This window comes from Cyrtonyx montezumae, unplaced genomic scaffold, assembly GCF_038088225.1.
Source record: "Cyrtonyx montezumae isolate F1298 unplaced genomic scaffold, pur_monq_1.0 scaffold_13, whole genome shotgun sequence".
In the NCBI taxonomy this organism is placed as follows: Eukaryota; Metazoa; Chordata; class Aves; order Galliformes; family Odontophoridae; genus Cyrtonyx; species Cyrtonyx montezumae.
In genome coordinates, this window is record NW_027071859.1 from 8662386 (window position 1) to 8686064 (window position 23679).

At 41.1% G+C, this 23679-nt stretch overlaps 1 protein-coding gene across 3 annotated transcripts in view; it reads left to right on the top strand.

The window, feature by feature from the left end:
* LDAH (lipid droplet associated hydrolase) overlaps positions 1-17123 on the top strand; it is a 107301-nt gene extending 90178 nt beyond the window's left edge. For all 3 annotated transcript variants that reach the window (XM_065730667.1, XM_065730668.1, XM_065730669.1), the window contains exons 6-7: positions 5703-5785; positions 16750-17123. In XM_065730667.1, the coding sequence (XP_065586739.1) occupies positions 5703-5785; positions 16750-16941 (275 nt within the window). In that variant the 3' untranslated portion in view covers positions 16942-17123. The remainder of the gene's footprint in view (positions 1-5702; positions 5786-16749) is intronic.
* The last annotated feature ends 6556 nt before the right edge of the window (positions 17124-23679 follow it).

Below are 23679 nucleotides of genomic sequence, written 5' to 3' on the forward strand. Positions count from 1 at the left end.
TGTATAAAGCCTGTGCCAACACTGCTGCATACACCTTCATTTTACGGCAAGATGAATTTATTACAGTTGAACCAAATATCAATTGTTGCTTGATTGAAAACCTGCTTAGGCTAAAATACAGGAAGGTTCCAATCCTTCAAATATCTGACATCATTACTTTGAGCATTCCTGTTAAAAGCAGCAAGGTTAGCAGATCATATGCAGAAGTGCATGTATGTATGTGTGCAGTATTGTATCCTCCAGGCTTTTATTGTCTTCACTTAAAGAAATAATTTAAATTCAGCAAATATAAATTGTGATACTAATAATGACATAATGAAATATAAATTAAATAATATAAGGCACATCCCAACTTTGGATATTTACAGCACTGGTTTTGATGCATTCTTCATCAGATTACATTGAAGATTTTATTGTTTGATGATTGTAAAATGGAACTTTAAAGGTAGTAACAAGCAACTCTAAAGGGATGTGACCAGTTTGGCTCTATAATCCTCATTATTGTTAAATAAATATCTTTTTCAAGGACTAATTAATAATTCTTACATTTATACAATGCTTTTGACATCAAGAATTATTAAGCCTGCAGTATCCTGACCATTGTAGGCTTTCTGATCTTCCGTCCCATGTTCAGTCTTATCTTTCAAATGTAATGATTTCTCAGACTACTAATTCCAATCTTTTATTCTCTTTATTTTAAGCCATTTCTTACTTCAGCAAGTACTGAGATACAACTTGCTTGAATCTCACAACTTGTAAATGCCAAACACCAAAGCTGTGTTTCTCCTAATTACAGCATGGATGCCAAGGTGACAACTCTGATACAACTTCCAGATTGTCAGTTATGTGGATTTCCCATGTTAGCATTTTGAGCCAGGTTCCTGCAAGTTCCTGGATGGGCTTTATTTTGTGCAGTGACTCATTCTGCAGTTTAGTGAGTCTGCTTTGTCATTCAGGAATTTCAGCATGTGGCTCTGGGTTACATTTTATATTGTCCTTGAAATCATGGCAATCAAAACCTGTGAACATTTTTCAGGGCTGGTAGGACTCCTGATAATGATTCTGGGAACCTTAAGACATTTTCAGCCAAGACAAGTGCTACCACCTGATGGAAACTTTTCAATAGCTGGTAACAGCATGTGACACAGGCACTGACCAGGAGATCTCACAAGTCGACTTTCCTTTGCACTGCCCAAGGAAAGATTTAGATGCCATTCCTTTTGTATGTCTCATCTTCTCTGACTGGCCACGTCACAGCCTGATTTTCAGAGCTGCTCAAAGTAACAGCCTCTGGGAGCCCTTTGAGATGGCTTCCTAATTAGGCACCAAAAACAAGTGAATTCTTCCGAGTTATTTCCTTTGAAAAAGCAGCTCAGTATTCATGTAATAATGGAACAGATTTTTTTTTTAATAGGAAAGAGATAAATATTCAAAAAATGCCAAGGTTAGCAGAGTATAGTGTAGGAAATAGCAGAGGGATTTCTCCCTGAACTTGTGACTTTGCTTATGAAAAAAATAGCTTATCTGAAGAAGTTGCATCAGCAAGAGAGAAGAAAGTTGCTATTTGTGCTCTAGAATGGCATCTCTTTCAATGTAGCTTTCTGTAGCCACTGAACGCTCCACAAGGTTATGTGGTTTAAAGGAAAGCAGTAGATGTGGCATATTTTGACTTCAATAATGCCATAGTATCCTTATAACAGTGACATATCTGAAACAACTGTTAGGCATACATGACCCGCCTCTTCATGTATATATTTGCCCTAAGATTGCTTGCATTAATTATATCTGCTATGAATGGAGCTTAGGGCAGCATGCTTGGATGAGAATGCCTCCATGTTGGCAAAGATCCATGCTTAGCAGTTTCCTGTGGCAGTAAGGTTCATAGTTAATGGCATACGACTTTAAAGAAGTACTTCCTTTTATTCTTTTGCATTTTAATGTGTTGCACTATAAGGGGGAAAAGCAGTTGTATCATAAATATCGTGACTGTTGGTAACATGTCTTTAACTTTACTTCTCTGACTGCACCACTGTTCTTAATTGTGCAGTATTCCACAGAGGCTGTGATACTCAGTATGCACACTGCTTCAGGTGCAGTCATAGGGCATATGTAGTGGTACTACAGAATCCTTTATCTTCAAATTCCTGTTATTTATGAAACAGTGCATAATTTCAATGTATTTTTTAGTAAATATGCACAGTGAGTAGCATTCATTTTATGGGTCTCAGAATTGCTGATTTCCTTCCTTGCATTAATTTAGAAGCTTCTAAGGGAAAAAAAAAATTGTGCTCTTATGCATATAAGCCACTTAACGTTTCTTGAATTTGAATTTTGTTTGCTGCGTTGATATTTTCTCTCTCCTTTTTAGGTCACTTTCGCATTTCTTACTGCCTGCCTCCCAAACTGACTGGCATAAATTACCTGAGCAAATGCTGCTAGTTAACTACTAGTCTCTTCAGCAGACTAAGAAATAAGTAACCCATGACTTTATGCATGAAGCTGGACTAAATTTCAGGCCATAACTCGTCTCATCTCAGTTCAGATGTTTAACTCAAGTTGGGATGGTTAAGGTCTAAAGGCAAAAAGCATCTCAGGAAGTGAATTAACCCACCCCATAAATGATCAGTTCAGTGATTCAGTGATTATTTACAGGTGTTAGTAATAATCACTACTTAACCATATGTGGGATGAATTTAGATTTTATTCCTTTCTGTGATAAAAATGATCTAATACTTTTTCTTTGCTTCCAAGGTATTCCTTAATCCATTACAGCCTGTCACTTCACAGTTGTGTAGCTTCATCTACATCTTATGGTGTGAAACTGTAACAGAGAGCATTTAGAAAACCAATAATTATTGACATCTGGTTGTGTTTACTGAAATGTTCAAGAAAATAGAGAGCAAAATTTTATTTTCCTTTGTAAAATCAGTAGTGATTAGACACTATTTTCTTATGTAGTAGAATGCCATAAACTCAGCAATTCCCTATTTAAGGTTTCATAAAACTCTGTTAGGTACTGTCTAGCCCTGACTTTTCTAATGTATTCTCCACTGTTACTATTTCTTGGTACCTCACTATGCAAAGTCATTGTTATGGCCAGAAAAAGCATATAGAGTAGAAACTGCTGAAATGTTTTGGACAAGAAAGGTGATTGCTTAAAAGGGAAAATCATTTAACTTCCAAACAGTGTAATTATCTTCTTTAGCAGCTCCCTTAGCCTGTGATTATCTGTTAGACTCCCCAGTTCTGTTGTAGGCTTCTTGTTTCTGATATGATTAAAGAATATTTTATTGTTTATTTTTAATTCTTGTGATGTTTGTTCTTGGAAACCCACTTTTGCTCTTTGCAATTTCCTCTTGCTTAACGCCTGCTGAAGTTTAAGTTCCTGTTTATTGGCTTCCCTGGGATCAGGTTTCCAAAATTTTAAAGATTTCTGTTTGGTTGAAAGCGACTCTTGAACCTTGCCATTCATCCGGTGTAGCTTAATCCTGCCTTCCTGGTTCCCCTTCTTCCACATTAGACAAATCTTCAGAGACGGTTCCATTTAAAGTACTGTCATTATGACCTTTGCAGTTACTGTTCTGCAGTGTCACTTTTAGGATCTTCCTGACTAATTGCTTACTAAGTGTTCATATTCCACTTCTTTTCTTATTTTCTTGCTACAAAATAAACAAACAAACAAACAAAACCCTGAAATATGAACAGGACTTACAAAGAATAAGAGGTGGAACGGAGAAACTTGTAAGGTGAGAGATGGGGAGCACAGGAGCACTTTTGCACTGCACATGCTCCTATTTGTGCTGTATGCCTGAAGTGGGAGTGGAGAGCTGCATGCAGAATCCCAGTGACACTGAGCAGACCGATATATGCCAGCTTCTTCCAGCAAGATGTTTGTTCGTGCCTTCCGTCCGCAGCTGATGCTGTAAGGTAATGGCAGAAGTTCTGACTGCAGGTTGGCAGTTCACTGTGTTCTACTAATGAGAACCTTTTTCTGAACATGTTGCCCAGAGGTGGTGGATGCCCCGACCATGGAGACACTCAAGGTCGGGCTGGACAGGGCTCTGAGCACCTGATGGAGCTGTAGAGGTCTCTATTCATTGCAGTGGAGTTGGGCTAGGTGTATTGCTTTTCTTTCTGACACAGAGCAGTGCTTTTAACAGGCAGACACTTTCATTTAAAGGTGAGAATTTTGAGCACTGAAGTCTTATCTGTCACATTAGAAAAAGGAATCAATCTGAAGTTAATGAAATACCTTGGGAATTTTGTACCTCTTATTTAAGGTTTTCTGAGGTGATTTTTGAAGGTGTACTCTAAGATGTTCTTCTAAAAACAAAGGTGCAAAGGTGTATAATGCTTGTTTGAGCAGTGTCTGGAGCTGAACTGAGAAAAAGTACACAAGTATCAGGACTTGAACTTAGATATAGATGGGCAGACTTTTGCCAACTGTGTCACTCATACCACAGGGTTAGATGACAAAGTTTCAAGACACAAAACCACGCTGGGGCCCCTCTGCGTGGCAGAATGGAGTGGGATAAGTATATTTTTGCATAATTTGCCGAACTGTTTATGTGCTGTCACATCTGCAGCCCTTTTGTCTTACACTAGCTGCATTCAGCGTTTAATTGAAAAAAGTCAGAGCTCTGCAGGCATAGAACAGAGCTGCATCCTCTGTGGCTAACTCAGAAGTGGATAATTCTTTCTAGGATTTTGTTTTTCACTTGAGAGCGCTGGCTTTGTCTTTTAACATTTGCTCTTTGTAGCCATCACTCATCTCTCCAGTGGCATCCTATTTCTTTAGAGCATTGCTGGAAGTTTGCCAGCTCCATGTTTTGATCGCCACCAAAGCCCTGTGTAATTGCCATTTCCTCTGCTATCACACATTTTGAGAATGTGTTACCTCTGTCTCAGAGAGCAATTTCAGGCCCAATACTGTCATTAACTATTTGCACACAAAACTTGGTTCGTATTTAAAAAAACATGAGTATTGCCATTTTCTCCATTTTTTTTTCCAGAAAATATATTACTAGTTTATAATAATTCCAGATAATCTGGGACCTGAAAATTGAAATACTTCACAGTTATTTATCCTATAGTAATCTTCCATTGGTTTTGTAAACTGTGTCTAGTCCTGTTTGGGTAAGTACCATCAATATTACACGGAACTGCAAGTTTTGATGGTATTATGTTTGCTATTACTTGCATATAACTTGTATTATTTGCATATTTTTTTCATATTGAGTGTCCCTGATTTAATAATACAGTGATTCATAGTGTCTTTTAACATGTGTTTTGTACTTAAAAGCCCACACTCAACAGATGATTTATCATACTTACAGTTACCACTCTCAAGTAGGTAGTGACAGGTAGTCATCAAAGTTCCTTCTCTAGTCTGAAGACAGTCATCACCACAGTCTGATGCAGAAGTCTGTGAGACAGGTGGGTAGAATCATGTTCCAAAAGTGTCTTTCCATTTCCATTAATTACATAAGGAGTCAGGGTAACTTATTATCTGTATGCTTTCTTGATGATTCAGTTAAGTGAGATATGTTCTGCCATTTCTGTTTATGGGATTGTTTTCCGTGGGATTGTCAAGTTGAGAACTGCCCTAGTTGCCTTACTTTTTTTAGCAGTATTGGGCCCATATAGCTTTTTGTAGAAGATTTACGTTGTAATTGCATTGTTGCATGTTTCTTTCTCTGCAGCCAACATCTTATATATGGCCAGCCAAGAAATGATGAAGGTTGTGGAGAGAGACAGTACAACCATAAAGCAAAACTTAAAGAAGGTAACTTAATTTTCCAAGTTTTCATGGGGAGATGGGAAATCTAGCATGGGAAAATGTTACATCCTATTATATAACAGCAAAACCAGGATTTTGTCAGGGTTGATTCTGATTGTATGTTAAAGCCTTTGGAGAAACCATCAAAGAGATCACAGATCATTGAAGTGTCACTGACCTACAACTTTGCAGATGTAATATTCACCACAGACAGTATTCACAGCACTCCTTCCTTCTTCTGTCCTTGCTTGTATGCTACCTTTGGTAGAGGTATGCATGTGTTCTGGCTAAGCCAGAGACGTGGTGTGCAGTGCGCCCAGTAGTTAGCATGGGTTCTGATCAGACAGGCAGATGGCAAGAACATAAGTTGGGACTGATTGAGCAGGTCCTCTGCTTTGCAGCTGAACAGATGAAATACAACATGTACCACCTGTGTGCATGATGTGCAGGTCTTCTCCAGTGGTCTAGACCACTGTGACTAAGAGTAGAATTGGATCCATATATTTTCAACTTGAGATCAGTTAATATCAAGGGATTCTTCAAGCTTGGCTTTTTGCCATGGTATCAACACTTACAAGAGAGGAGTCAGCAAAATGTACACAGTTCAGCCACTCAGCTGTATGAGGTGAAGATGGATAGTGCATTGCTTGGAGACTGGAGCTACTGCTGTAAACTAAACATTTCCAAGGACCTTTCCCCTGCACTGAACTTTTTCAACTGTACAGATTAATCACTGAAACAGATTCTGGTACAGTTTTGGTCTACACCAATTAGCATTCTCTCGGTCAATTCCCAGACACATTTCTGGGGTTGACACAGGCCAGGAACTGTTCCTAATTTAAAGTTTTGATGTGGTCACCCTGTTTTGGAGGCTGAGGGAATTTAATAGCGAGGTCACTCCAGAATGCTGATGAGCCAGAAAGCTGCCACATTTAATAAACCACTATTGGTGTAGCTGCTGTGTGATTAGATAATCAGTATAATATATATTACTCTATAGTGTTCCCTTCCTTCCCTTTTTTATTGTATCATCCCTGACTTTATACTGAGAGAATGATTCCAGCACTTTGCGCTGGCAGAGATCTTCGTTGGAGAATGTAATTCTCTAGGACAGAGGTCCTAGATCTCTATGAGATTACTCTGTCCCTTGTAAATAGATAAGGTACAAAGTTCACTTAATAAATCAGTCTTTCTTTTTTTGGCTGAGAACTGATGTATTTTTGACATCCCACTGCCTTCTCTGCAATTTGAAAGGTATGTGCAGATGGTTTCAGTTCTAATTTGTTTAAAAAGAAGTCAGAATAGCACACATGACTAAGGAGCATGACACTGCACTAGGCATTCACATATCTTCACATGGTTATTGCAGAGCATTTGAAGTTCTCCTACACCTACGGAGAAATCTCGGTAAAGAAACTGAAGGGTTCATCTTGCAGAAAACGAAGTATTCTCATTGTCTTAAATAAAACTTTCCATGGGTTGATCCAAAACCTAGTGATCTCAAGGGAAATTGTCCATTTTACTGGCTGAATTGCCTCTCTGAGTGTCAGGGAGCAATGAGGTCTGCATCCTTGTTAAGGGAGAGGCTCTGTGAGCTGAGAGTGACCCTGAGCCAAACAGGGTGCTCTCCCACAGTGAGGCAAGCAGAGAAAGGTGATGGCAACAGATTCCATCAGCTTTCCCTGGCAAAGCAATACAATGAGGAAGAGAGTCCAGTCAGGAACAAGAGGTGGCAGCCCCAGAGACAGGGCTACAACATGGGCCTGAAGTCTGTCCAGGAGAGCTGACCAAAGACACTGTAACAGATTGCTCAGAGAGGTGTTGGAAGCCCGGGGACAATCTAGGTCAGGCTGGATGTGGCTCTGAGCAGCCTGACAGAGCTGTTGGTTGTCCCTGTTCAGTGGCCTTTAAGAGTCTCTTCCTGCTCAAACAATTCTTTTCTATGATGGGAGGCGAGCTATGAGGTGGGAGCCATCCAGGCAACAAGCAGTGTACAGTGTAGGTCCCCTGCCAGTAGGAGGAAAGGACAGAGGCTCTTAGCAGAACTAGTGGCTTTGGCAAAGGCTGAAAACTCAGGAAAAGGCTTCAGCTCAGGGGAGATTTCAAAGGGAAAGGCTCAGGGATGGAGATGGAGGTGAGTAGTGATGGAGAGCCTGGACCCATGGGCAGGAATTATGGGTGAAGGTCCCAGGTGAGGCTGCTAGGGTCCTACTAGCACCATAAGGGGCCTGAAACCCAGGGTAAGACTCTGCATGGGATTAGTCAGGGTATGAAAGTGAAGAGTTTCCAGGGTCGGGACTTTGAGTGCTTGTGGAAATTTTAATCACAAGCACATGCTTAGAGTTAAGCATAAAAGCTTGGCTGGATGAGGATGATAGAGCTGACAATTAGCCATAGCTCCAGTGAATTCAGAAGGTCTGCTCAGACACTCCCAATTACCAAAATGCTTATTTCTTGTGCAGAATGAAGGCCAGTAGCCAGCAGTAAGAGTTTGCAGGTGTCTTTGCTTCATCTGTGCAGTTGTTGACTCTGTCGGTCTAAGCACAGCCTTGGCACACAGCAGCATTTTCAAACCTGTGTTAACTTTCCTTTATTGATTCTTCTGTGTCCTCATACTTTAAAAGTGGCAAACGAATTCAAGTAAACAGAACAGTGAAGCGAGCTTACAAACAGCTGGCAAACCAGAGAGAAAGCAGCTCTCAAAGGGAACTCTTTTTTCATTCTTCTAGAATTTCGGGGAATGTCAGAATTAAGGAAAAAATTTTGAGTTGGCATTATGTTAAATTTGAAGTGTATTGACAATAAAAATGGACTTAACTTATGAAGGTTGGAAGTTTATAAAAACAGGAACTATAGTCCAAGTTGCTATAGAACTGGCAAGCTGTCACTTCAAAAAATTTATACTGTTTAGTGGTCGCTGTGATCATACTCTAAAAGCCAATCTTAACACCTGACTTTGCCAGCTGCTGTGGAATCGAAAAGTTATTTCTGGATCATATTTGCATTCTCTGATCTGAAGAAGAAAGAAGAAGAGACACTAAATTATTCCAGTCTTTCCATGTGTCCAGGTTTAACTGTAATTATTGCTAGTTAGAAACCAGGACAAATATTACCTTCAGATCCCAGATTCTAACAATGCTAATTGCTCAGATTTGTGTTGAAAGAATAGGAGCTGGCATATTTTCGGGGAAGTTAATTGAGGTATTTCACTTACAATCTAAAAACAGATGGTATGCACATTAAATAGCAATGGAATTGTATGAAGAGGATTGAGACCTATCTTCTGACAAAATAATATATGATAGAGCATTTAAAAAACGGGCTCAGAAGTTACATCTGGATCGAGCAGTGCATGAGGGTAACCTTCTCACTGCACCAACACGGAGTTGTGAGAAAACACAAAATCCAAACATACATTGCAGGGGATGCTAACGTAAGATTTGCTCAGCTATGAGAACTAATTAGCTGATTACATCCAAGCCAGCAGAGCTACTTTCTTTTGCTGTAATGACACCAACTCTCTTTCCTAACAGAAGCTGGAGGGAAAGATACTACTGTACTAGAGGAAGTTCATTGTACTTCTTGCACAAAAGGAAGTGGGTGTAATTCAGCATTTCTAAAAAAATGGATCAGCATTGAGCGTCACAGAGGTTTTACATATGGAATAACAATTTAAAAAGAGAAAAGGGTTGTATTGAACATTCACTAACATGCTTGGGGTGGACAGTGATATGCCTGTAGAAGAGCTCCCTGCTTTTTAACTCTGATTCATGCGACATTGGTTTTATTGTAAACCTCAGCTTTATTGCCTCTCATTGTGGCAGGTGAACTGATAATCCTGTTGTAATCAAGAAGGAATTGCATTAAGGGGTAGTACTAGAGTGTATACAGAGGAAATTTTGTAAAAGAAAATCACCTCTTGTTTTTATATTTGTTGTGACTTTTTTTTTAATTCATTACACTGTGTGTAATACACAGGAGTCCTATTTTTAAGTGTAGGATCCATTCCAAAGCCCATCTAAATCAATGCAAAAGCTCCATCAGACTTCATCAAGTCATGGATCTGTTAGGCAGCGATCTTTCTGTAGTAGATCATATTTTCATAACCATAAGTCATCTCCCCCAGCAACTGAAAATTGTTATTATTTTTGTGAAAAAAAACTTCCAAACGCTTTTTTTGAATAGGTGCAAAGTGCTCTCCTGAGCCAAGAACACCTCTTTTTTGGCTGGTCTCACATCCTCTTTGGCCTGCACTCCCTGGAGGTACAGAGTTGAAGTTGAGGAAGTTACACAAGTGCTTAGGGATTTTGGTGCCTGTGTCATTTAGCCACAAAAACAACCTTCTCTTTGAAGTACCCAGAATGCCTGATCAGGGATCAACACTTTCTCTCCTGAATGGAAAAGGAACTCAGCGAGGATTCAAGAAGCTTAGTGGGCCACAGTGTACTTTCCTGTGATATTATACTTTTTCATATAGCTGAACTCCTCTTAGCATCATTCTTGTTGTGTGGTATTCCAATAAAGAAGCAGTGACATGGACTTCCAGGATTTTGTCGGGTGATGAGGTGGGTATAAAGTTTGTGCTCCACAAAACTAGCAAAGACAGCAGTATTTCCGTCGCCTTCTGAAGAGTACCTGAAAAGAAGTTAGCATCTGACCAGTACTATCATAGAATCGTTTGAGTTGGAAGGGACCTTTAAAGGTCATCTGGTCCAGCTTCCTGCAATGAACGAGGATACCTACAGCTAAATCAGGTTGCTCAGAGCCCCATCCAGCCTGATCTTGAGTGTCTCCAGGGATAGATTATCCATCACCTCTCTGAGCAACCTTAAACCCTAAGGAGATGCTTACTTTCCCTCGCTGTGTCACAAATCTCATTCACAGAAGTGAACAAGCCTGTCATTTATGGCCCATTGCTGATCCTTTTGTTGCAAGAGAGATCTGACTTGAGATAAAGTTCCCCAGAATGTAGGTAACGTCAGGCTGGTGTTGAGAGGAAGGAATTATTTACAGTAAATATGGTTAGAAGAATCTGGCCCAGCAGTAGTATTGCTCAAATAGTGGTTTCAGGTATGTTTGTTTTTATTTTCATAGCTATACAGCCTTGACTTTTGAAATATTCATGTTGCTGACACATCTAAATATATACCCTTGGAAGGTTTCTAAGTCTTTAAAAGTAACACAGTAAAAATAAGTTAATCACCCTGGTTTGTTGGTAAAGCTTGTGCATCCTTCTTAAAAGTACATTTTTACGTTGCGTTGAGTTTGACCTTCTGTTGTCTGTGAGAAAGTAGAAATAGAATTGGCTTGCTTGATCTCCTGGGCCTACGTGCAGGGCTGCCAGTAACATTGCTAACAGAAGTTACAGAGGTAGCCAAACAGAGGAACCCTATCCACTTCCTCCGTTTACTGAATTTCCAGTTGGCACTGACAAAAGCATGAGAGGAGGGAGCCTGTGCTCTGTCTGTTTGGTAGAACACCATACGTGACACTGAGGACACAATTAACACGGAGTCGTGTACAAAGCAGCCACTCTACCTGGCTGTGTCTAAGGCCTTGCATCTTAATTTCGATGAAAGCAAAATATTTATCCACTCGGTTCCAGTGAGGAAGCTGGTTTTGTTTGTTAATGTTATTCTAGCAAAACTGGGCACATTTCTTATGTTAAAATAAAATCACCACCAATCCTCGGACTTCCTATTACATCTTTGCTACAGACCCTACAGGTTAGTGTGCAAAAATTGCATTACATAATCCAGGTTGTCAGCTGCCTCCTCTCAAAATGGTCCATAAGAAGCTTCACATGGTGCTTGGTAAGTTGAGCAATTGTAGTTCTGGTTAAACAAGCCAAGAAGCAAGTTCCGAAGACGTTGCTGTCAAACCAACTGATCTCAACTCTGGCGGGATCACAAGGGGAAAGGGATGGTGTCTCAGAACACCAGATCTCACGTCCCAGTGTCACTTATGCTATTCTTTTGGCAGGATAAGGTGGAGTCACTTTCATAAGTCCAGAGAAGCTAAGTCATTTTTTATGACTGAATCTACAATTAATTCAGGGCTAATGACTTTTAAACTAGTTTTAATCCAAGAGCAAATGAAACTATTCGCTGGTTACTGAAGAGAGATGTCACCAGGGAGAAGTTACTGCCTTATCCAGAATGCATGTGAGAGTGACACTGATAAAAATTACTGCCTCTGACAGAAGGATTCCAACAAGGACGCTGGTCCAATTTTGCTTACCATTGCACATGTGCCATCAGTTCAAATCCACAGAGATCGGTCCTTTGCTCTCTGCCATCAGCTGGAGCAGTGCCCGCCGAAGTAATAAGGTCCTAATGTTGTTATAATGTGCACCAAATTCCAGAGAGATAGAAGAAACTCAGTTAATAGTTTTTAACTTTTTGGATTTCTTTTTCAGCGTTGACCTATGATGGCCACAGAAGAGGCATAAAAAAATCTCTCTGTAATTTATACTTCTGTGAACTGTCATCCATACTAAAACAAGTGCCAATGGAGTCAACTGCAGGAAATCTTTATTATTCTCTTAGAAACTCTTTAAAATGTAAACATCCTGTTGATACGAATCTCAGATTCTTGTGATGTTTACTTAGCAGCTGCCGTCATTGTGCAGTGTCTGAGTACACATACCATACTACATGGTACACAACTAACAGAGCCATACTCTGGCTTGTGTTTTATCTTACAGAAGCCAAATCTGAAAGTAGTTCTGAAGAACTGAATTGTAAACCAGCTTACAAGAACTCTGCTGTTACTTTAAACTACTTAAAACACGCTGTTGAAATGGCAAAGATAACACACATCCCTTTTACTCTGCCCCCACAGTCAGATCCTGAGAGCATAATTGTTCTAGTTGCTCACAGCAAGCACAGTATTGCACCAGAGATCATACTGAGTCTTCGTCGTGTCCAGTGAGTGGTAGCTGCTGTTTTCCTCTGGAGTGAGGAATACCTGGAAGTCTCTGCATTCGGTATTTCAAAAGAATTTAAGTGAAGCCTTCCGCTCTGATGGCGGAAAAGTTAAAAAACATAACTACTGAAAACTTCAAGCACAGTTGAAACATAGAGCCTTTTATTTATTGTTTTGTAAATCTGATTATTTTTAAGCTAGTCGCATTATTTTGGGGACCTGACTCACCATTTCTGAATGCTTAGCTTGGCAACAGTATTTCATTGCTGGTACAGTGGTTGTGCTGACTCAGGATGTCTTTACAGCCGTGAGCAGTCCACAGGAAAATATGTACTTTACAGATCCATGCAAATCATATACTGCACGCCAGTGTTTCCTATCGTTAATGAAGATTCCATGTGCCTCTGGTTACACATGGCTCATTAATTATGTCTGCCTGTGTGCTGTGGTGGCAAAGCTACTGATGTTAAAATGAAGATGGGAACCTTTGAGTACTGGATACTTAAGTATATGCCTAAAACGAATATCCCTTAATATGTTAGGAGAAGAGGTAACATCCTAACATCAATTCTGTGCCTGTATGCAGTGTAGGCCAAGAAATGCAAGATTTGGTCATTCAGAGGGAAACCCAACAGTGCTACAAATGGCAATAAAGTACTTTCAGTTTTCATAGGCTCTTGACTGTATTCTCTAGCACTGAAAATTCCCACTTTAATTACAGTTCTGCTTTTAGGTTTTGTAGAATAATCCATTAATGGGAAACCTTTTTGAAAACAATTTTGAATGCCGTTGGCAGCCTCTAATTAAGAGGCATGTAAGTTTAAGCTGTAGATTTGCAGACATACTCACATTGCACACACCAACATCTGCACAAAACATAAGGGAGGGGAGGTTCTAGACTGATTAAAAGTGGAGAATCCCATGGGGAAAAAATTGTTGGAAGTGAGACTCAGAATGGAATGAAGAGATCAAAAGACTATAGTTTGAACTTGCAGGGCAAGAGACAGAGACTAGAAAAAGAAGCATAAGTAGTAGAAATTGGAAACGGTATGGTAAGGAGGATGGGGCTAAAACAACAAGCCAGTGATGAGTAGACTGAGACCAGAAAGGGTGGATGCAAAGGACAGAAGTCATACTTGGGAAGTCTGGACAAAAGATTGGACATGGCCTGTAGCTGGTAAATATATGGGCCTTTTTTGCCCGGAGTGGAACCTAAGTTTCTGAAGTTTTAGTACTTCAGTTCACAGCAGATGCCTTGGGCTATGCTTGCCTTAAAATCAGGAGTAGCACAATAGAGGAGAATTTGTAGAGCAAAATAGTAAGTCATGAGATCCTGATGTTCCCAATGTAGGCATTTCAGAAGGTTATTATTTTAACCAGCAGTTGCCTGTTCCCATGGACTGAATAGAGTTCAAACTGGGTCCTGAAGAGCATTCATTCAGAGGACTCACTACACAGTTCATGTGTGCTACCATCAGCATCCTTTGACTTAGCTTCTCCTGAAAGAATGATGTTATGCACACCGGAAAACCAGCTCCTAGACGTTACAGACTACGCATTCAAATTCAAGTACGTAATATGACATTAATCTCTGTGGTCTCCATCTGCAGAATGCAGATAAAAATGGACACTAAGGTGTTGCAGAAATAAATGAACAAATGTGAGCATGCAAATACTGAAATGGTTCATGCCAGAGGAATGCACATAAGAAAACAAATTCTGCCTGTAAACCATGAAACGTAGCAAATAAATGCTGAGACCACACACACAATTTAAAAAGAAAAATACTATCAAATAGCAGCTCATCAACTGAATGTCATCCTGTCAGTGGATTGAATGACTCAAGGATCCTTTGGATCAAGCAGTGAGAGATTAAACCATAATGCAGATATACTAAAGGCAAGCTAAGAACATACATAAATCTTTTGTTTAGGCATTTCCAAGTCTGTGCGTTCTCAAGGTTACAACCCTATCTGGAGAACAGCCCATTTCTCTGTTCATGCAGACTAAGCCAAGTACTTTATCCACCTATGTCAGTGTAAATGACTTTTCATCTTTTTTTTTCTAAATAATCACGTGATGAGATTCTAGGATCAAAATGCCTAATGATTTCAAGGAGAACTCCATTATACTGGAAAAGCTCCATTGCTTTTCTTGTCAGTTTCATATTCTTTATTTTTGTATCTGTTGGTAACAGCATCCAGGGTTGGACATAACTTGGTCAGATGTTTGGCTTTCAGAAGATTTGAATGCAGCTGGCCATTTCACATTGGCTCTTTTGAAGAATTTTTGCCAATGTGGCGTCCCGTGATTTATGAATAGTCACCATGGGAGGCAAGATCAAAGGAAAATTTCTTCTAAAACAAATGACATACCTTGTTTTCAGCAATTACTTAGTGACAAAACCAGTGATGTTTGCTAACATGGGATGGTTTATGTTTTATGCACGTATAGTTGGAAGTATTGCTTGGGTTAGTGTCTATGCAACTGAGATACTGTATTTTGGATACAGTCCATAGCAATGCCTAAGATTTGGGTACACTTCAATAAGAGAAAAGCAAGACAAAAACTTGTAACATTTTGTGTAGTGCAGTCTGGGCTCCTAGCCCACCTCTACCCCAGTGGGCCAGTAAGGTGCATTTATTTTTATTTCACGTGGCTACAGAAATGATGGAACTGAAGATTTTTGTGATTAAAAGAAAATGTCTTGTCCTCTAATTTATGTTAGTGTTGCTCAATTATTCACTAAAGTACTGAAATGAAATACGAAACAAATGAGAGTAATGGAATGGGGCCAAACTGCGTGTGTGATGGGTTGAGCAATCAACATCCTTCTGGTACCTGCAGTCAAGCGCTTTAGTATAAAGAATTCTTGTAATTAATCTTGTTCTTGTATAGGTTTGAATCAGTCGGATTTTACTCACTCCAAGACAACCACTCTCCCTTGATTTACTTTATGAAAATCAAAAATACAGTGATAGCATACAAAGTTGAGTTGAAAATAGGGGAAAACAATGGCTTGTTGTTAACCAAATTTATTACAGTCAGTTCAAAACAAAATGGTCTTTGATAGAATTATAGTTCTACATTATTTCCTGGAAGAAAATGGCTCATCAATCTGAAGGAACCTGTCTGTGCTATACACGTGCAGTATTTTAGAAAGATAAAATTCTCTAGGCAAAAAAAGTTTTGCTTCTGAGAATGATCCAGATGATCTTTAGAGGTCCTTTTTGATCCAGACCCTTCTATGACTGTGATAGTTGCCAATATTCTGACATGACTGAGTGATTCACCTCTAGTTTATGTCTAGCACTGATGCTAAGGAAACTGTTTTCCTCCACCTAATACCCTAACCAGGCAGATGCTTTGAGACCACATCTAACATGTCAATAAGAACGAGCTACACGAATGTGGAGGAACCTTTTGCTTTCACTTTGTTCATACTCAGAAAAAAATAAGAAATAAACATAGTGGTTAGTCCACTCAGGTGGGATATGACCTCAATTTTGTTATTTAATTAAGAAGTTAGAAGGTTTTTTTTTATAGAAAAAATAACAAATAACCAGTGAGAACACAATAGCATATCTGTGGAGTGGCGAAGGTGATTAACCTGAATTAGGGATTTGATTTAGTAGTTGGGTAGGGATGGTGATAGGAGGATGGTTGGACTAGATGATCTTGTAGGTCCTTTCCAACCTTATGAACCTATGAACCTATGAACAACAAGATGAACAACAAGTCCATAATAACAAATTTCTCAGGACAGCTGGACCTTTGTCAGCAGACCTCTGTTTCTGGAGGTAAGTGCAGATTATGATCCATGATTTTACAGGTGAGGAAACGAATTTATAGTCCTCTGAATTGACTTGACTGCAATTGTAGACTTGGAAATAAGCAAGAGTTACCAATCTGCTATTTCTCACAGTATATGTTGGGTTGTGAAGCATCACTTCTTTCCAAACAATTCACTGCTCTTCATTCAGATACTGGTTGCTTCATTAGGAACTTTTTTAATTAATGGTTTGATATGCTTTGGTTCCTAGCTGATTTTTTACTACGGAACTGGAGACAGCTGGTGCCCGCAGAACTACTATGACGAGATCAAAATGGATTTTCCAGATGGGGACATTCGACTCTGTGAGAAAGGGCTCCGCCATGCGTTCGTGCTGGATGCCAGCAAGGAGATGGCTGCCATGATTACAGACTGGTTACGGGATGATCTGACCAAATTATAAACACCGATTCAGTGATTAACAAGAAAACTATGTAATTAATTTGTGAACGTGTAACCTTTTTGTGAGAGAGTCTGTCCTATTTTTTTTTTCTGTTTATTACAGATTATGGCTTGTTTTCTACTGAGAAGTTTTAGAGAAAGTTAAAGAGAGACTGGCTGGTCCAAAATATAGTTTTATCTATTTAGTGGCGATGTACTTTGATCCTGTGTCTTCAGCACTCTGAAGGACTTGGAAAAGCGTGGAATATTTACTGTCTTCTAGCACTCTAGACAACACTGACACTAGATTCACTGAGTAAAAGTGTTAGCTGAGTTACTGCCACCTCAGCTACTTGCTGAAGAACCGTCAGGGCTGGATTTAGGGCAGCCCGTCTGGCCTGGTTTGAGAACCAGGGTCTGATCCTCTCCATCTATTTAATCTCTTTGTATCCCTGGCACATGAGTAATGGACAGCCAGAACAGCCCAAGACTCAGCATTGCCTCCTTCAGGTAGGATAGGGCTGCTGGGCATCAGAGCTGAGGTCAGGCTTTTTGTGAGGGAGATGTGGAGTTGAGGTGAAGACAAGATCCTCCAAGTCACAGATGGAGTTCAGGGTGCTGCCAGAACTCCTCAGCGTGTTAAACATAACGTAAGGTAAGCCTGGCTGCTCACATAGGGAACATATTTGGAACCTTTGAACATTTTCTGATTGTGGAGAAAGTAAAGGACCCTTGTCACAAGTGCCAGTGTTACAAGGTTAAGGTCAGTTCAGAATCCATGTGTAACCACTTGGAAGTGCCCTAGCTCTCTGAGCTATCATTCTCACAATGAAGCCCACGGGAACGGTGTTTGCTCAGCAGCTTTAAAGAATTAAATCACTTTTGATGCATGCCTAAATTTCAGTTCTTTGCTCTAAGGACTGAAGCATGAAATTTTCTGCCAAGCCACAGATTAGATAAGTGAGAAGATGGCTGTTCTGCCATTGTTGCACCCACGGAAGAGCATGAAATGTTAGCATTTAGGACCAGGTCCCAGCTGTAGTACACTAATGACAAGTATATATTCCTCGCATTTTTTCATCCCTCTCCTTCACAGATAGGAAAAAAAAATATGCAGAGACATCCTGCGAGCTGTGATAGTACAAGTTGTGATAATACAAGAGGTTAAAGCTTAAAGCTAGAAATGAAAGCAACATAAGTAAGGGGAACAGAGCCATGTGCCATCAGGAAAGGCTCAATAGCTGTGAACCTGTGAAACAGTCTCCCTATAGAGTCCCTAGAGACATTTATAGAGATAAATAAATAGAAACACTACAGAACATAGTCACAGTGAGTCCTGCCCTAGCAACCAAATGAATTTAGATGGTGCATTAAGTACCTACCTTGCACAAGCAATGAGCAGTATTAATGTGGTACTCCTGAGAACGGAGCTAGAGAGCACTGTCTGATGCTGTAGGACTGAATGATCAACTCCTTGCTTATCTCACACGACTATACACACACCTTCCACTTCTCTCTAGATCCCACTTGACTCTTCTACTGTTATTTAGAGCAATTTGTAGAACTCAGTTTCTGAATACTGCGGACCAATTTTCAAACCTGCTGACAGCCAGTGGATTTAAGTGCCCTTTTTTGCAGCGTGAGCTGGTTTGCCTTTGGAGACTAGCCAGTGGCTTTTCAGATTACACTGCCACATAACCAAACAGGGATGTTCGGGGCAGAAATGCTGAGACCCCCGTCGGGGGTGTTCAGAGTGAAGGGTCTGTACCCGTGCAACTGATTCAGGTTAGTGGAGAGCCCTGGGACCCTCATTCTTTCCACAGGCAGCAATGATGGAGACAGTTCCTGTGCTCACTCTGGAAATCCACAGTTCTGTGTATCTGTGTCTGTTCAAGCAGCCCCCAGATGTTGGCATGCAGTCCTGCTGGGTATCCTCCTCAGTGCAAAAGTGCATTGGCTGCCCTGTTGACTCTGTGGCAGAGCGAGGATGTATGCTTGCACCTAGGTGTGTACGTATACACCTATGTACACGTATTTATACACACACATAACGCATGTGTGTAGGTTAGCAACATAAAGAATAAAGTTAATCTGGTCCTTTTGGTTCACACACTGATACTGCTGGAGAAAACTTTTGTTCTTTGAAGTGCGTGGAACTGGGAACTGAGCGAGGAATCAGTCTGTAAAAATTCTGCTGTTGTAGTGGATCTTCTGAGGACAGAAAAATTCTTGCATTAACCAAAGATGACAAGCAGCTATTACAGCCTGGGAGCTGAAGTACCTATCAGAGGCAGTTGTTTACAGTGCATTATTCGTATACTTTGTATGAGCAATTAATTTAGCAATACTTGTGTATTCCTTTTGTACAAATGCTAATCTGTTATAAATCCTACTGACTGCATCAAGACCTAAACTGAGATGAGACCTGGTCAGCGATGACCAGATCTACCGCAGGATGATGCCTTACAACTTTCTTCAATGAATTTTTCTCTAAGATGATTGAAACCGTAGCGATCCGATTGCGTCCTTCCTCCTCGAAGCTGTCACCGTGAGGCGAAGAAAATTTGCTACTCTGTTCATCGCAGCAACAACAAAAAAGCACGGGCCTGATTGTCACAGCTGTGTTTCCTAAGAGCAGCAGATCTCACAGGAGGGGAATCTGGTGGTGTTTGCCATGACCCGAGGCTGAGAGTGTCAGAAGTGCTTGTGGTCCAAACGTGCCAACTTGCCATAAAAACACAGTGTCATCTGCCTGGCGTAGACTACTGTAGAGTTACTGGGAAACCTATCACAAATGCATTGCTCTGTGTCGTTCACACTTTCGTGCTTTGTCACCACGTGAGTAAACCTGCTAGCTGCAATGACTTGGACTCATGCTCGTGTTTTGCTAGATCGATACCTTTTATGATAAGTACACTAATCCAGTATCAAAAATAAAGACATTTGTTGTAAAATGTAATTCGGGTCTTTCATAACTTGGTTACTCGTATTACTCACGCATGCAGAACTGACAGAAATACTTGCCAAAACCCAAATCTCACACGCAATTTAGATACCAAAATTCACAAGAGGTCGGGGGTGGCAGGCACTTGACACCCTGAAGCATTTTTATCCACAGCCACTCCAAAGCAGTCAGTGTTTCCTCTTGCTCCCTCCTTCTCCGAGCTATGGTGCATGCAGACCAGGAAGGGCTGTACCTTTAGGAGTGTGAGTGCTTTCCCAGTGTTTACAGTGAAGAATTTGAAGCAGGACTCCAAGCTACACATCAGCTTCTTGCCTCACATTGCATACATGGGCCACAGCGACCATCTCTTTTCTGCAGTTCAGTCATTTATGTGTTGGTTGTGCAGACAGTGCGTTTGTATGCACGCCCACTCCATGGGCAGACCCCTGTTCCTCCGTGTCACAGGTCACACTCAGACTCCCAACCTCAGTACGTTGCTGAGGCTCGTCCTTTACAGGTAAACTTTCTCTTTTCTGGCATTTCTACAAAATAAAAATCTTGAAAGCATTTGGAAGTGACCAGGAGCCATATACAAACAGCAGAGATTTCTGAAACAGCTGAGAGGGTTTATTGCAAGCAAGAGATAATACCAGAAATACAATCCAGCTGCCAGGAGCAGTTTTAGCTCAGTAGCACCACACAGAAGTTACGAAACAATATGCACGTTCAGATGGCATAGGCGGGGGGACATCTAATTGGAGGCTGTTTTCAAGTGCTTAAGCTGATAGTAAATGGGCTCGGTTTTTCCATTCCACATATTGCAGAACATGCAGTTGTGCTGTGCTTTCTTAGCAGTTGGCAGTAGCTAATGAAATACAGAATGTTGTCTGAGGCATCTGACTCATCCTGCAGTGCAGCGTTTGCCAGTCGAGACATTGGAGATTTTTGACCATCCCATTCGAAGCAACTGACAGTGGAAGATGCAGTGAGGGAGTGCCCCTCATTTCCCCTGCTGATGAATACATGATCAAACTCGCTTTGCACAATCCCTCCCCAGCTCTAAAATGCTGTGTTTCATTTGTTAAGAGAAATCACAGAATGATGGAGGTTGGAGGAGACCTGAAAGCCCACCCAGTTGCAACTCCCACCCCACCAGCTCTGACTGCCCAGGGCCCACCCAACGTGGCCTTGGGGCACCTCCAGGTATGGGGCACCCACAGCTTCTCTGGGCAGCAGTGCCAGGGCCTCACCTCCCTCCGAGTAAGTCCTCCTGTACGAAGATCAGATGACTTTGGCAGTGTCCATTGTAGGAACTATGCAGCTCGGCCTGAAACTCCTCCCATGACAGCTAGAGGGTCCTCATGAATGATGAGTGGGTGAGAAAAGGGTCACACAGCTTTCACAGTCACAGCCCGAACCACTGGTTGAGCACCTGGAGAAAAGGCCTGGTCAGGCCTGGAAGCACAGGTGAAGGAAATCCGCCAGGCCTCACCCCAATTAGACCTCAATTAAGGGCTGACTGTCACTAAGGAAGGATCTCTTGTTGGAGATCTCTCCTTTGTGGAGCTTTTGCTGTGAGCCAAGATGTTCAGAGATGGGTGGACATCCTTCATTTTGTAACACCAGTGCTGCTGCCATTGCGTGTGTGTGTGTATACATAGATACATTTAATTGAAAGAGTGAGTAAAAGAATCAGGAGGAGGGTGAGAGGAAAAGCAGGAAAAGAATTAATTAAAAGCAGTATAATAAAAATAATGCTATTCTAGTGATATACAGTCTAATCTCTAGATCAGTAGGACATGTACTGTTGAGTATCAGGGATATCCCGACTGGAACTAAAGTATTCAGGACGAGAGGGAATGGCCACAAGTTGCGCCGGGGAACATTTAGATTAGACCTGAGGAAACATTTTTTCTCTGAAAGAGTGGTCAGGCACTGGAATGGCCTGCCTAGGGAGGTGGGTGAGGCACCATCCCTAGCGCTGTTCAAGAAGCGTTTAGATGAGGTGCTAAGGGATTGGATTTAGTAGTTCAGTGGGTAGGGATAGTGATAGGAGGATGGTTGGACTAGATGATCTTGTAGGTCCTTTCCAACCTTATGAACCTATGAACCTATTTTTCTTCTACGTTTTTCCAAGTATTTTTTCGTTCCCCAGATTTTTAACTGCAACATTTCTTCCTCATTTCCTGTGGGGATGTTTTCACCAGGTGCAAGTACACTGGGTACATCCCTCCCCTTAGGAAGGCCATTGCCTTGGGCTCCTTCTGCGTGTGTGGGGGCAGAGACTTGGGCCCAAGCCAAACCTATCCAAATGGCTTTGGGTGGTCACAAGCGTGATGTGAGCAGGGGGGACGCTTTCAGCTGTCATATTTATCCCCTTCAATTTAGTGTTCCTTAGCCCCTGCAGTTTCCTGTTCAGGTTAATAGAGAGCACCCTGCTCAGCTGGCTGGAGCTAGGGAGCTCCTAGTCAAGGCAGGAGAGTGTTTTCAAAAACTCAGGGAAGAAAAGGGATGTACCTTCTGGTGAGAAATGCACTGCAAACGCTCGGTGTTCTCCCTTTTTTTTATTCCTTTGTAAAATACCTGAGCTTGCCAAGGAAAGCACTGTAAAATGAACTGCTTTTTCACTGTTTGCCTTAGTTCCTTTGGTAGCCCAGGAAGCCAATACGACTTAGGAAAAGTTCTCTGACATGAGCCATCTGGTTCTGGCACACAGGCACAAGTCTTGGAAAGAAAAACTACTTCCGAGATCTATTTATCAATAAAATATTTAATAAACTTATCTGTACAAAATATTAAAAAGGTTATTGAAGAGTATACAAGAATACTTATTTAACAAATATATACTGCTATATAATATATTCAAGAAAATATAGATTGCTGTTTACAGTTCATTTACAATCCAATATGTACAATCTATTTAAACTTTAGAATACATACAAACGATGCATTTACACCATCACTTACAGAGCTATCTTCTTCTGAGATATTTCACACACTCAGACCTGACAAAGCCACACAAATACATGGAAAGGTTAGAGGCACACGTAGGGATACAAGTATTGCTTCAAAAAGTTAACTACTAGAGATATGGCTATTGGAAACTTGAATCCTTTTTCATTTATTGATATTTTCCTTTCTAACTAAAGAAAATAAGGCATAAATAAAACCATGACTGACCAGCAGAGAGGCTCATTTTGTAAAAAAAAAAAAAAAGAGCTCCGGATAGCCTTGACTTGACTTCAGAAAAAGAATGGGCAAAGAAAGGATACGTGGAGAAACGAGGAGTGACATTGCCCCAGGCTACATGTGAGCACCATGAACAGAGCAGCTCATCCATGCACAGAAAGGCCTTTGGGGTCAGGCCCCAGACCACAGGGCCAAGAGCTTGATCTACAAAGATACGGCCCTGCAGGTGCTCAGATCTTTCTTTTACACATTATTTAATCCTGCAGGTTAACCTGCTCACAGCACATGGGCTGAATTAAACCAGCGTGAACTCCCCTCCCAGCCCGAGGAAGGTGTCCCACTCTCAGCTCGTCAGCCAACAGGACACGTTGCTTCAGCTCCTCCTCAGTGACCAGAGCCTGCTGCCAGCCCTTCTCCTGCCCCATGGTTCTCTAACACCTCGCAGCTGCCAGCCCAGCCAATGTGAGCCCTAAGCTGGGGCTCTTGGTCTTTTCCTCCTGTTCCCCTCTCTCTCAGGGACGTGGTTAGTGGGCAATAATGGTGGCAGGTCAATGGTTGAAGTAGATGACCTTAGAGGTCTTTTCCCACATTAATGATTCTATGATTCTTCAAGGCAGGGCTGAGGGA